This window comes from Lycorma delicatula, chromosome 3, assembly GCF_047948215.1.
Source record: "Lycorma delicatula isolate Av1 chromosome 3, ASM4794821v1, whole genome shotgun sequence".
Classification (NCBI taxonomy): domain Eukaryota; kingdom Metazoa; phylum Arthropoda; class Insecta; order Hemiptera; family Fulgoridae; genus Lycorma; species Lycorma delicatula.
Window position 1 is genome coordinate 150,514,124 of NC_134457.1, and position 15,247 is coordinate 150,529,370.

The following is a 15,247-nucleotide window of genomic DNA, read 5'->3' on the forward strand; positions in this document are numbered from 1 at the left end:
AAAAATAAATTTAGAAGGAAAATTAATTAATTAAATCTTTTTCTTTTTTAATTTGTTTTCAATAAAATCAATACTTACGACCACTACCTGAAAACAGGTTAATTAATAATATTTTCAATAACCAAGCCATTCGAATAAAAATCATAAATTACATTTTCAACACAACATACCTTCCACAAAGTAAACTCGTATTCGTAATGATATTAAATTAACAAGTATAGAAGAAAATATTTTAATAATTTACTTACGATTAGAACAAAGAATCAAGAAAAATATACGTCAAAAGCAGATTTTTGTTAATGCTAAAGAGAAATTGTAAATAAAGAGAAATATGTTTAAGTTTTTTGCTTAACTTCAGCCTATATTTTAATTAAACGTTTTCAATATTATTTGTTTTAAATATTACGGGTCTCTCTGATAATATAAACAAATGAAATAAGAAATTTTATTGGACTAAAGTTCCCTTTTTTTTCTCCGTATATTAACATAATTATTTTAAGGCACTTTAAATAATTTAATAATTTATCAAGTTTTGGCAATATAACGAGACAAAAAATTTATAAATGTCATATGTTTAAATAAGAAAAGACTGCTGAACACGGTAATTCTTCGGAACTGACCTAATTTTTTTTTTTATCTTATGAAAAACGCTAAATTAGTTTTTGATAAACGGTTACGGCTGTAGTTTTATGAAATACGAACATGATTCATGACTCACCTTGATTAAAGAGGACTCTAATCGTAAAGTACTTCGAATGATTCCTTTTGACCATCTACACAAGATGTAGTCACAAATAAAGAACAGATATTACAGATAACGGAAACAATTATAACACGTTTCCTAATCAAACAAGGAACTGACATTTTCTTATTAAGCTATTTTTTTTTTAAGTATTAAAAAAATAAAACAATTGCTTAACAGAAAATATGTTATTCCTAAGTGGAGAAGAACGCATCCTAAAATGGAAAAACTTTTGATTCTGTTTATAATGTTTATTGAAATACAACATACAAAATATATTATTCGATATTTTAGTTAAATCTTACAATAGCAGCTAGCATGAAAAATTATACCACAATGCATGGAAACACATCGAAAAACAAAATAAATAGGTTGACTTGTTCATGAACTCTGCCGCTTTCTGTCAACACGATTGCGTTATTTTTATTTATATTTAATAACAATGTACATCCATAAGGTATCCAAGAGAAGGTGGAATATCAATTTGATAAACGATTAAACAAATTCGTTATATTATTCAGTACTTCTTTATGAAAGGACCATTCTTTTGGTGAAAAATAAAAAAAAAAACAAGGGAAAATTTAACTCTTAGGTTAGGAATGCATTAAAAAGTCACACAAGTGAAGAAAAGTTTACAAAGAAATTTAATCAATAATAAAAAGAATTTTGTTGAGGATTTAGATATTTTCACGTATTTTGTAAACACCATAAAATATAAGTAAATATTCTCCCAGTTCTTAATTTACCTTTATATCAGTCATCTCATAAATTAGGATATAACAAACCTGCTGAATGACTTTCGTTGTAAGCGCATTTAGCAATACAAAATCGGGGGCTAATTATATTTCTCAGCACTTGGATTAAAAATCGGCCGAACTCTGCCATTTCCTAATTGTTACATAAAAAGTCTAATATAAAACGATGTTTTGATGGATTTTTGTCTTACAGGCCTCTATATTGTCATAAATAAAATGAACCGGACTATACAAATGAATGTTTATTAATTTTTCTAAATTCAGTTCATTGTAATACATAAATTAGATATTCATTCCTCTCAAAACTGATAAAATAAAAATTATTTCATATTAAGTAATACATAAAAATAAAATTATTTGCGTGTATGTATGTTTTAAATCCCCTCTTAAGATAATGAAAATTTATAAATTTTAAAAATTTAATTTTATAAATTTTTAAGTAAAATGTAAAGCAACATTTTTAATTTGCATTCTAAGGAATATGAATCAAACTTTTTCATCATTATTAGTCGAGAATTAAAGAAAGGATGTTAAAAATAGAATTAGGAAAATAAAGAAGTATTAAGGACTGATGAAAAGAATAAATTTAAAAAAACGATACTGAAAAGGTACTGTAAAGAAGATATAACTAGATAAGACATAATGAAATTCGATAGAATAATCAAGACTATAATTAATTTATGAAAAAAAGGAAAAAGAGAACATATTAGAGCTGGTGCAAGTAATGAATTTAAATCGAATTGTGAAAGACATGGATTTGGGACGAGAACATTTATGCTTAAGAAAAAAGAATGGAAAGATAAAGAAACTTGATAGTTACAGCGAATAATCAATCAATGAGTTTTATATATATATATATATGGGTAAAAGAAAAACTTAAAAAATTATTAGCAATCAAATTACTTTCGAGTTTGTATATTTTATCATTGCACACAAATAAAAAAAGAAGTACAATAAATCATTTCCTGTTAAACACACACAGAGAGAGAGAGTGAGAGAGAGAAGTAAACAATGAGAAAGAAAGGATATCATTTTACGTATCGAATGGTGCACATTTGAAAATGTATTCATACATTCTCAGTGGCACGAATTATGTAATATATGTTTTTTTACTTTATTAAGATCTGCATTATTTTATCGCTGTAACTACATAAACACAATCAAGTACAAATTAGTCATTTTTTTACTTTTACCTGGTTAAACTAACCATATACGATATTAAAATAAAAACAAAAATTGTAACTGAAGATAGTGACTGAATTATCGAATGACTGAAGAGAGTACCAAATGTATACATTAAAAGGTACTGGTACCTTTACAGGAAAAAAAAAAGGTAGTGTCAACATATCGTATGTATAAAAGCATCTGTTAAAGAGAAAACATGCGTGTAATGCTTGCAGTAAACCACTCTCTTCATTAACGGAAAAATTGTAGTGTGGCGTGAAACAGTGCCGGCTGTAAGAGATTGGAAATTTCAGATAAGAAAAAGATTCGAATCTTTTCCTTAACAGACAGCCACCCTTTTTAAAATTTCACAAGATGGGTAAATGCGCGTTGTTAACCCAGGCAAACAATACAAGACATTTCCAACACTTTTTATAGCCATTAGCGTAAATTAATTTTTATTTCCGCTCTGGTCTTCAGTTACAATTTTGATTTTAATATCATATGTAGTATATTTTAACCAGGAAAACGTCAAAAAATTACTGATTTGAACCTGGTTGTGTTTATGTGGCCTAAGAATATGTGGTAAGTCGAATAGTAACACATTTTTTCAAGTAAGTTAATCGGATTAATAATAAAACGTTAAAATAAATAAAAATATTAAAAAAAAAAAGATTAACCAACTACGTTGGTCTCGTCGTCGTAAATGAGCTGATTTCGAAGTCAAGAGTTCTCAGATTCAAATCCTAATATAGGTAGTTGATTTTATTTGGATCTGAATAATAGATTTTAGATACCGGTATACTTTGGTGGTTGGGTTTCAATTAGCCATACGTCTCAAAAACGGTCGGCCTGAGTTTGTTCAAGACTACACATTTACCGGTACAGTTAAATTACACTGATAAGTTGCTAATGACTTTAATTTTTGGTGGGACTATAAATAAAAATATTTAAAAAGGGAAAATAAAAAAGTATTAAAAATATTTTTAAAAAACATTAAAAATTATACTAGTAAAATTGTAAAAAAGTCTGATGTGATGTGTACAATTCCTTGAATGCCAATTAAATTACATATTCACATTTTTTAAAAATAAAAAGTACTAAAATTTTATTTCATTAATAAATTGTGTAATTTTTTCATATTCCATTTTTTATTATTATTTATCATAAAAGTTCTTTTACAATCAGATGTCAATAATTATTAATAAATCAATATATTTAAAACATAAAAAACTTTAAAAAAAGAGATGAGGTCTGATTCGAACCGATGTGCCTTTCCCTTGTTAGATCCAAATATTTGAGTAATTAAAATTTCATTTGGCTATAACTCTGAAACCAAGTACCACGCATGATATATCGTTATAAATCTCTCAATGAAGGCTTATTACTACAGTTAAGAAAAGGTTCAAAATACAGATTTTTTGGATTTTGAGCTTTTTGGACAATTTTGGTCTAATCGATTGCAATCAAAAAGGGAGGTGCATAACTAGATGTTACAACCATCCAAAATCCAAAATTTCAACATTCTACGGCTAGTTGGTTTTGAGTTATGCTAAATACAAACTTACGTATGTACAGACATCACTCCGAAAGTAGTCAAAATGGATTCAGGAATGGTCAAAATGGATATTTCCCTTGAAATCTCAAAATCCGAAATTTTTCGTGATCACAATACTTCCTTTATTTTGTTCAAGGATGTAAAAACAAATAAATAAAAGTAAACTTGTCATTGACTGGAGATTTACACTGTTCTAACAAATAATAATTATGGTGCATACAAGAAAATTTAAGAATTTTTACTAAAGAATACGAATATATTCCGTGACAAGATCTTTCTAACTTATTTCTACTGTCGGAGTGATTAGAAATTTCTTTTATTTAAAAGTTATTAATATTTTTCATCTATATTAGAAATCAATTACTTACGTACGTTTATGAGCGTAACTGTTTATAACTTCACCTTACTCTGAATTTAATGAAAAAATGCTAAAATTTTTTTTGCTCTTTGAGAACGATGATGTTTTATAATAAATTCTTATAAATGATTTACAAATGAAAATATGTTTTTTGTCTGTTGAAATTGATAAAGCTGATATAAGCACGCATATAACGTTTATGCGAGACATGTAGCAGCCATTTTTTTCTTCTGTAAAACTTATATTTTTTCAAAATATATATTTTTTTTTTAATTATCAAGTAACTTAAATGTTAATAAAAAAAAATTAAAAAAATAATATTACGGATTACAGAAATATATTTTCTAACAGACATAGGAATTAAAAAGATATTTTTTAAAAATATTATGATGGAATGTAGCAGTTTATTTACAGCAAATCCTGATCGACAGGGAAGACGAAAAAAGCTGGAGGTTTGTGTCGTATTGTGTAACAGAAGAATCTTAAAAATTAGATGGGTTAATAAGGGTACAAAATGACGATGTTAATGAACTACTGGAAAAAATATTTGGTAGTAGAATCTCTTAAACGAAGGACAAATAAAAGCTGATTGACATCAGTGTTTAATGAATTTGGTTCTAAAAGGAAATTTTGTAAAAAAAACGGGTAATACAACGATTAAAATAACAAATTATTGAAGTTATGAAACGTTTCAATGTTTCTTTTACAAGGAAGCAAAGAGAATATAGCGTAAATTGAAAAGAAATAGCCTGAGCGCGTGCGTGTACATTTAAAATTACTTAACTTTGTAATTTTTATTGATTTATTTTTGTATTGATAAATACATCCTATTAAATATATTTTTCTTGCTTCAGAAAAACAAATATAATTTAATTTTTTACTTAACTAATATAGTATTCCATCTCTATAAAGTCTCCATATTACTTTCCTATTACGGGATCTTTCCCGACTACTTAACTGGTTACGCAACTTGATTTCTAAATTATATCAAAAAGCCTAAGTTTGTAATTGAATTTTATATTTCACGATTTAATAATTTTATTTTATATGATATTACATTCAGCAAGATTTAATATTTTATTTGATTTGATTTTATACTTTTAATTCCGTAAAAAAAAAAGGTTTTTAATTAATTTATTTTTTAAATATACGAACAAATATTTATTTTAATAGTAAAAGAATAAAATAATAATAAACTGATAAAAGTAAATTAATTTTTTTCATTTAATCTTTTTCTGCTTATATTTCTATTAAACATATTCATTCTCTAATTTATATTTTATCAAAAGTAATTTAATTGAGTAAATATTCCTGTCCGTATTTTTGATAAAACAAAGTAAATCTTTTTCAATTATTAAATCGTTTAAAAAAAAAAAATAATGAAAGCAATGAATAATTTACGATTGTGTATGAGCTTAGTAATAGAATATATTAGCCTGTTTTAAAAATAATTCATATGCAAATTGAAAATGTATTTATTTATTTTATTACTGTAAAATCAGTATCAAGTCATTAAATTTTCGATTTTTATTGGAAATTAAATTCAGGATAAAAGTTGTAAGAATTTAGATTTAATTTACTGATAGTAATAATAGTTGCAAACATCTTACAAAAATGACGCTACTGTCTTATTGACGTACGAATTAATTTTATTCTAGACGACCGACGTAAACATAACAGTTTAATTTAAAAACGATTATCGTATTTGAATTTAAATTAACATCTTTTACAAATCCCCTGAAGATGGAGCAACAGCTCCAAAAGTACTAGGATTTATACTTTTTAAATTGTTGGTAAGTGAAAATTTAATTATACAATTTTAAGAATTTAATAAGCATTTCGACCAGATTCTAACAGTAAAAAAATGACTAATAACTTCAGGGATTAATGATTACAAATGCAGGGTAATTAGAATATTTCACTGAATTAATTACCAATTTACCGATTTTAACTTAGCTGTAGACTTGACTTGAAAACTACTTGCATATTGTTTATTTTTTAACATCAATTTACTAATATTTTTAAACGATAAATTATTATATTACTACTTATTTAGTTTTTTTAAATGTTCTCATTTAATAACAAATACTAATAACAATAATAATATCAGACAAGGAGAATAAACCAGTAGTATGTGCTTAGTAACAGTAATATGCCAGTAGTCTCACCAATTTTACTTTATACAGCGTTACTAACACGGTAAAAAGAATTTCGGTAACTGGCAATTTTTATATAGAATCATATAATGAGGATCGAAATATAGATAAATCAAATACCGAGTGAAAATTATAACTTCCAATGTAGCTTAAAAAAATTACTATTATGCATCATTATTTTATTTAATTATACATACTGTGGATAAATTTTGTTAATTTTTCGTTGACTTACGTACTTTTTTTTGTATACAGCAAAAATCACAATAGGCGAAATGGATTTACGTTTGATTAAGGACACAGAGGTTTAGTTCTACAGCCAACTGTATACAACCGTTGAAATTACATGACCCACAAATTATTATTGTCAAAAAAATTGAATTCAATCTGAAACAGAAATCTACTTCAGAAAAATCTGAAGTGGATCTAAATTTGAAATTTAAAATTTTAGATTTACTCTGATTTTCTGATCGTTTAAAAAGAGAATAGAAAAACCCATTTAACTATGTTTCCATGTTTGCAGGATAAGTTGAAAAATAAAGTATTTCCCAAATTTTACACTATCATATTTAAATTATATCATAGATATTTTGAATTAATTAACGAAATAAAAAATTTAATTTCCTTATGTCACGGAATTACGGAAAACTTAATTATATACTTTTTAATACTTCTTTTGTTATGTTTTGCGGTTTTAAATATTGTTTAAATTTCATTATAGCAGTTATATTTACTACATACTGAACTTATTTTAGAAACTTTCCATTGCAGGTGTTAATAATGGGCGGTAAAAATAAGATAAAGTTTTTAACTTTTATTCAGTTATGCTTTTTTTGTTATTTTTTTTTAACCCATTCTACTTCAGACAAGTTTGCAATAGCTTCATGTATTGTTTAGTTTAGTCTAAAGTAAGAATGTTAACTTTAATATTACGTTTAGGGAAGTAAAGTAGTAACAAAAACTGAAGAGTTTGTCTGTGTTTTTTTTTAGTTTTTTTCATCAACAACTGTTGTCGATTTAAAAGTTTTCCTATTGTTTTATATTATTGCATTTAATTCATTATATAAAGTATTTAAAATTATTAAAAAGTATAATTATTTAATAAATAAAAAATTCATCTGCCTACACACAAAGATAGGTAGGTTCATTTTTATAAGTCCTAATAATTGTAGCTGGATGGCGTAAACTTAATTAAAAAATTTAAATAGTTTAAATGAACGCAAATAAATACCGAAATATATTTAATTTTAATACAACAATATATTGCAAATGAATATCGTTATAAAAAATGTCAAACAGTAAAATTATTCTTGTTATACGTGATTTTTTATTTCATTATAATATTCCTTCTCATAAAAAAAAAATTCATCTCTTCTATATTTACAAAATCATTACATCGAGGGATATTGATGAGGGTAAAACTGAGTCAGCAGGGAAGTGAGACGATACAGTAAAGTACTGTATTGAATTTTACGTGAACAATATACCAATGATTACAAATTCACATGATTTAAGCAAAATTTTGGGAGTAAGCAGTTGTAGCTATAATTCAATCTCTTGTTTATGGAATATAAAGTAGCAACGCTAGTTGTCGTGATTCACAACTTATCGTAAAATTTAAAGCATTTTTTATAATTAGTTACCTATATCACGCGACTTAGCGCATTCTATAAATCTGATAATGATTGATATTTAGAGAAAGTCAGTTTGAAGAAAAGTTTATTCATAAAACACACATAAATCCACCTACAGAAAGAGTTAGGAAAGGAGAATGAGAGAGAGAGAGAGAATGAGGAAAAATATTAAGCATTATATCGGGTGTTTTAAATCTCGGCTATTGTAATTTACAACGAAAATAATCTTCTCTTCCTGATAAAGGGTCAACATTTATTTTTATTTTCTTCACAAGGATGTCCGGCGACTGAAACGCTTAAATGTGCTGGAATTGGGGGGAAATCTGAGTGGCTATTAAGCTGCTTCAATATCAAATATGTGAAGAGCATCTTTTTATTCCTTGATGAGGAGCCTAGCCTTTTTCTATTTATTTCATGAGCTTGTTTATTATTAATTGTTTGTCTTTGACTATTCTTTAATGATGTTATAAATTTTTGTTTGTTTGTTTTTCATTAAACCTTTGGTCAACTATTGTACGTATGTGGTTTTACTCAGTACGAGTGTACCGAGTGTACTGTAATATATATAGATACACACACACACACACACGCACACACACACACACACACACATACACACACACACACACACACACACACACATACATACACACACACACACACACACACACACACACACACACACACACACACACACACTTGAAGTACATACACACTTGTATTTATGTATTTTATTTATATATTTATGTATATGTACGTTTTATTAAGGAGGATCGTTGGAAACCCCTCATAATGTGCTTTTAGTAATACGATTTACTTGTAGTTCCTTACTCGGAACCGATTATGAATAAACAAACTGAGGCAAAAAAATTATTTTTGGATATAGAAAAACAATTTTTTATATTTAATCTGTTTGTCTAGTAAAAAGTATAAAAACTGGGAAAAAAATTTATCCTATTTTACTGTAATGATCTGCCCATAAAGATATACTTTTTTTAAATGTAGTTATGAACAACCTAAATATAAAATAATTAGGATTATTTGAATATATATATATATATGCGTATATATTTTTTGGTTGCAATTTAAAAGTTGAAAGATATTCCCAATTTTAATACCTTATTATTAAAAAAAAAATTACTAATAAAACATTAAGAAATTAGAAAATTTTATACATAACTTCCATTGTTAACGGTACGGGTATGAAGTAATAATCACTTACTACTAAAATAACGGCACCCGAATAACGAATGATAAAAATATAATAATAATTATAATACTAATTTTAATCTTAAATAATTAATAGGTTAAATAACAAATAACGTTAACGTTTAAAAAAATTATTCTTTGTGATTGGAGGGTGGTTTTTAATTATTTTATTTTAAAAAACTTATCAGCAATTCTTTCGATCGTACTAATGATAAGCTAAAACGACACATAATTAAAATATTGAAACTGTAATTCATTATTCACATTATTCACTTCCAAATACACAAAAATTCATACTGAAATACACCAAAATCACATTCAAACACTACCGTTCACATAAAAGAGTTTAAAATTAAATTTATTGCAAATAAAATTAATTCAATTAAAAATTCTAAACAAAATCATTGTTGAAAAAGCAAAATTGAAAAAAATAAATATTTGTGTTTTTGAGATCATAGAGTAGAGGAATTAAAATTGTAGGCATCATTTGATACTTTATGTAGAATATTGAAACCATTTATATTAGTATTTAAACAACTAAAATATAATAACAATACTAATCATGAAAATAAAAATAATAATAATATAATTAAAATATTACAATTATTATTATTATTAAATTTTAAATTATTTAACCGACTCCACTAAGAGAGATGGAAACTGATTATTCCACTTCGCCTACTGGTTTACTCATCTTTTCATGAAGTCGATGTAAATGAGGTTTTTTCAAAACGCTGATTTAGCATTATTAAGATTCAGATCGTAAGTACAACCTACACATTTATCAGACAATTTTAGATATTCATTGGGAATTAATTAAGTGAATAAAAAAAAAAAATTGTTAGTTAATTATTTTTTTTTTTTTTATAAAAATAAACCTTACATTTTTAATCTACGTAGCAGAAAAAAAGTAAATGGATAAAGATTACCAATATTATTTCAAATAAAACATGAAAAATTTAATAAAAAGTTGTAAAAAATGTCATATGTAATTTCACAATATATAATAAATGTTATATTATATTATTTAATATTAAATACTGAAATCTAATAAAAGATAATGGCATAATTAATATGAATTAATAATAATGATGTATAATATTTTTTATTATAATATAATTATCATGATTGGTTTGGTATTTTCTAACTACAAAATCTGTTTCTTCTAACAAAAAAAAGGAAAATATTACTGTAAATAGACGTCAATGTAACTTCATAAATAAATCAATTAATAATATATTTTACGGTACAAAATATATTATATTTAATCTAGTCCTTTAAATTTGTAATAATAGATTCATAAGATTTATAATTTAATAAATCACAATTACAAGTTTTGATTAATGGGAAAAAACACAGGCATATAAATACTTAAATGAAAAATTCTTAAGATGAATAAGTATAGAAAAATATTTATTTCAGGATGCTCTAAAGAGTCGAGCTAAATAAGTGTACTGGTTTAAATTACGTATATATATGTAACTTGGTAATAAAGTTATGTATGTATAGAAAAACATTTAGAAGAAGATAGTTTACATAGCATAAAATATACGACTGAGTCTGGGATTCAATAAATATGTTGATAATCAAACATTAGCGTCGAATGGAAAGAAGGGGTACTGTCACAAATATATATATATATATATATATATTTTAAACTCTTATTTATGAATACATCATTTGCTATATGCATATTTTTTAAGCAAATTTTAATGAAAATAAAAAAAAACAAAAAAAAAATCATTAATTTGTAGAAAAAATAAAATGACAGAATATAGGCTAAGTTTTATTTTATAATACCACAACATCTTCACGCATTTTTCTGAAATTGTACGCCGTAGAAAGTTTTTTTTTAATTTGTTTAAATACTCAAGGATATTTAATAACTTTTAGTAATCATTAATCTAACGACAGGACAAATTTTTCTCTGATCAACCGCTCAAATAATTTATTTAATATATGCTGGATGGTAGTTTTCAAGATTTAATATAAATAATAATGGTTTAATAGATAGATATAAAGAGTAATTACGAAACGAAAATTAAGATTTATTTACTCTGATTTAAGTGCTGGACATAAATTCTGTTATCGTTGGATTTTTAACATTTTATTTCAACTACTTGCATTTCATTTATTGACGTAATAAATTTTTTAACGTTACTATTTTATGAAAGAGAAATATTCTAAATACTACTAAATATTTGCAGGTATATAACTAACAGTTATACAGATCAGCTACAGTCTGAAAATTTCAAATTTTAAAAGCGTTTTATTTTTATTATTAAAGATATATTATTACATAGGTGTTAGAGCATTTAGTATTTTAATTTGCAAAACAATTTGTAAAACATAACAAAGTTTTCATATAAATATTCGATCAAAGGTTGAAAATAACAAACGTAGTAAGCATACTTTAATAACTTTCTCGCTAACTAATATATAATAAAGTTCAAGTTATTATTCTCTTTATGATAATAATAATAATAAACAACAAAACAGAAATACGAATCTCATCAGACGCACAAGATTAGATGATAAAGCTTTAGAGACATTAAATTACGAAAAAAAATGTACGTCTTCATGAAGAATATAATAACTTATCTTCTATAAAAACTCTTTTCAATAACATAGATACTGTAATGTTTATGCTCACCATCGCAGAAGCTGCAACTTAGAATTAGTAAGAAAAACAACGGAGAAAAAGAAGACAATCTCATTTCAGTCGTAAATTCAGATATTACTTGCTTATAGAAATGAAACAACAAAAGAGTCGTCTTGCGAGGTGTCATACAAACATTATTTTAACTGAAGTCTAAGTAAAAGAAAAACAAGCAGTGTTCACGCATGGTGTAACATAAAACAAAGAGAAAACGTGCTTCGGGCGCTGGACTGTAAAGACAAAGCACACCTCCTACGACACTGTCTCATTGCATATACTTATTTTTTTCAACCGTATCACAAACATATTAATTTCATAAAACACTCTTGTTGAATCAATTTGCATCGAACAAATTACAAACGTTTAAATTAATAATCTTTATTATGTTTTGATTATAAAGTAACTAAAACACTAAGCATTTATTTATTAATTACCACAGTATTTGTATATACACACACACATGTATATATATATATATATGTTAAAATAATTAATTAAAATTATCGTTTGTACAATTAAAACAAAAATCAGTATTCTAGTTCAAGATCATCAGAAAAAAAACAAATATTTATATTGACGGAAAAACGCTGTAGAGAAATATAAGCTTACAAGCTCCAAACTGGACCGATGCAAACAGTAGAATGAGCGCTGAAACACCCACTTAGATCAGCGACATGCGCACATTACGCGACACTGTACTTGCAGCGGAGCTCTTTTGTAATTACTTTATGCTATATTTTTTTTACGAAGAAACAGGAAAAACACCTAATAATAAGAATAATAATAAACTTCTCCACAGCACTTAGTGCATCTGACGAAAACCCACTAATTTAGTAGATATAATATTTTACAAACCACTTTGAGGATCGCATAAAAAATAATACAGAAATGTTCGTTTAAAACGTGAAATAAATAGTAAATAAAAAGATGTATAATATTCATTATTTCCAGTAAAAGGGTATTTTCATTCATTTTTATAAACAAAGTTGAAAAATCATCGAAAAAAATAATAAATCGGAAAACAAGATCACAAAAACAAAACCTGTGTAAAAGATTTGTATTTAAAATCTAAAACAAGAGTAGAACAGTTTAATTGTTAATCGATCATCTTCGGTAGACATTGAGAAGAAATAAAGTAAAAGGTGGTTGGTATATTAAAGAAATAAGTAAAATTAAAAAGAAGAAATAATAAGAAATACAAAGTACGTTATGTCGTGGTGCCTAAAAAGCATGAAATAAGTTTAATCTAAATGTTCTCTTTCAATTTGATTTGAGTATAACAGTAGTTGATATTTTTTACTTTTACTCTGAGAACGTTGTTAAAAATCCTTTTCTTAATGTTTCGTAAGTACTATTTATTTGTTAATTAGTATTTTTTTTCTTTTTCCATTAATTTATTTTATATATTTATTTGCTTTCTTATACAAACGTTTTCCTCAATGTCTACTGAAGATGATTATTTTACTACAAAAATGGCTTAATAAATAAACGAGAAGTAAGATTAGTATCCATAAAAAATTATTAATTGATCATAATCATTTTAAAAATAAAAATGACAAATCTGTAAGTTTTACTTAAAACCAATATTTTAAATCATTTCTATAAGGACTAAAAATGTCATTAAGACCAACGCAAAGTGAATTATTCGAATTAAAAAACAGCAGCTTTATAAAAATGCTGTTTATTTTTAATCATAACCACAAATTACAGATCACATATACTTATACATAAATCCATTTATACAAACAAATTATAAAATAATTTATTTACCTGACCATACCGTAGGTGTGTAATATACCTGAACAGTGTCCTTGTTTATTGTTCCTTTGTGGCTGCAGAACCATTGCATTTAATTCATTATAGAAGATACGAAAAGTTCCTCCACGCCCGTGAGTGACAATGGGTAAATGGTGTTTTGAGGAAACACAATAACGAACATGGACGTCACATTCTTCACGCTGAAAAAAGAAAATTGTGTGAAATTTATCAAGCAGCATAATAGTGCTGTATAAAGTGTATTAAAAAATAAAATAACTCGCGCACGCTTATGTGTTTGTGAAACAGGCATCTTTCTTAACAATAACACGTATCAAAAATAGTCAATAAATACTGCTGAAATGTTTAGAAAACGTTGAAAATGTTTTTGTACCTTACACATTTACCATAAATAAAAACTACAACAAAAGTAGTTATTTTTGCAGCCCTAGGTTCTATTTTTGATAAATTTATTTAAATGTTTTTTAGAATATATATATATATATATATATATATATACACGAGGTGCGACAATAAAGTAATGAGACTGATTTTTCATTGCAAGATGTGGCAACCCTGCAGCTTGCGTAGGCATTCCTTCTTTGATCTTGGTCTGTAAGCTACTTCTAGTCCAAGCGGCACATTGATGCAACCGCTCAGTCGTGAGTTGTGCTGTAATAAGTGAATACGTGTTTGTGTCTCTCGTCACAGAAATGAAACCGCAAAATATTGCGCAACGGTATGCCATTTCTTTTTGCGTTAAATCGGGTGAAAATGCGACGACAACTTACGGTAAGCTTCAGAAGGCTTTTGGAGAGGATATTATGTCAAGAGCTCAAATTTTTCGGTGGCATACAATTTTTAGTGAAGGCAGAACGAATGTTGAAGATGAAGACCGCAGTGGACGACCATCAACCTCACGGACAGATGTCAACTTGACCAGGATGCGTGAAATCGTACGATCTGATCGAAGATTATCCGTGAAAATGATTGCAGAAGAACTCAACATCAACCGAGAAACGGTTCGTCTAATATTAACTGAAGATCTTGGTATGAGAAAGATTTGTGCAAAAATGCTCACACAACAACAGCGAGAAACACGGAAAAATGTGGCAGCCGATCTGTTAGAGCAAACGGAAATCAATCCGGATTTGTTGAGCCGAGTTATTACTGGTGATGAAGGTTGGTCTTTTCAATACGATCCAGAGACAAAACGCCAAAGTTCACAATGGTGCTCAAAGGGATCACCCAGACAAAAAA

The 15,247-nt window shown here is 26.4% G+C and overlaps 1 protein-coding gene across 2 annotated transcripts in view; it reads right to left on the reverse strand.

The window, feature by feature from the left end:
• Window positions 1-15,247, reverse strand: part of LOC142322109 (zwei Ig domain protein zig-8-like) — a 705,864-nt gene that overhangs the window by 633,435 nt on the left and 57,182 nt on the right. Inside the window, exon 2 of one of the 2 annotated variants that reach the window (XM_075360807.1) lies at window positions 14,003-14,190. In XM_075360807.1, coding sequence (XP_075216922.1) covers window positions 14,003-14,081 — 79 coding nt within the window. In that variant the 5' untranslated portion in view covers window positions 14,082-14,190. Of the gene's footprint in view, window positions 1-12,226; window positions 12,680-14,002; window positions 14,191-15,247 lie in introns of those variants that run through there. The other variant, XM_075360806.1, reaches the window with a different exon arrangement.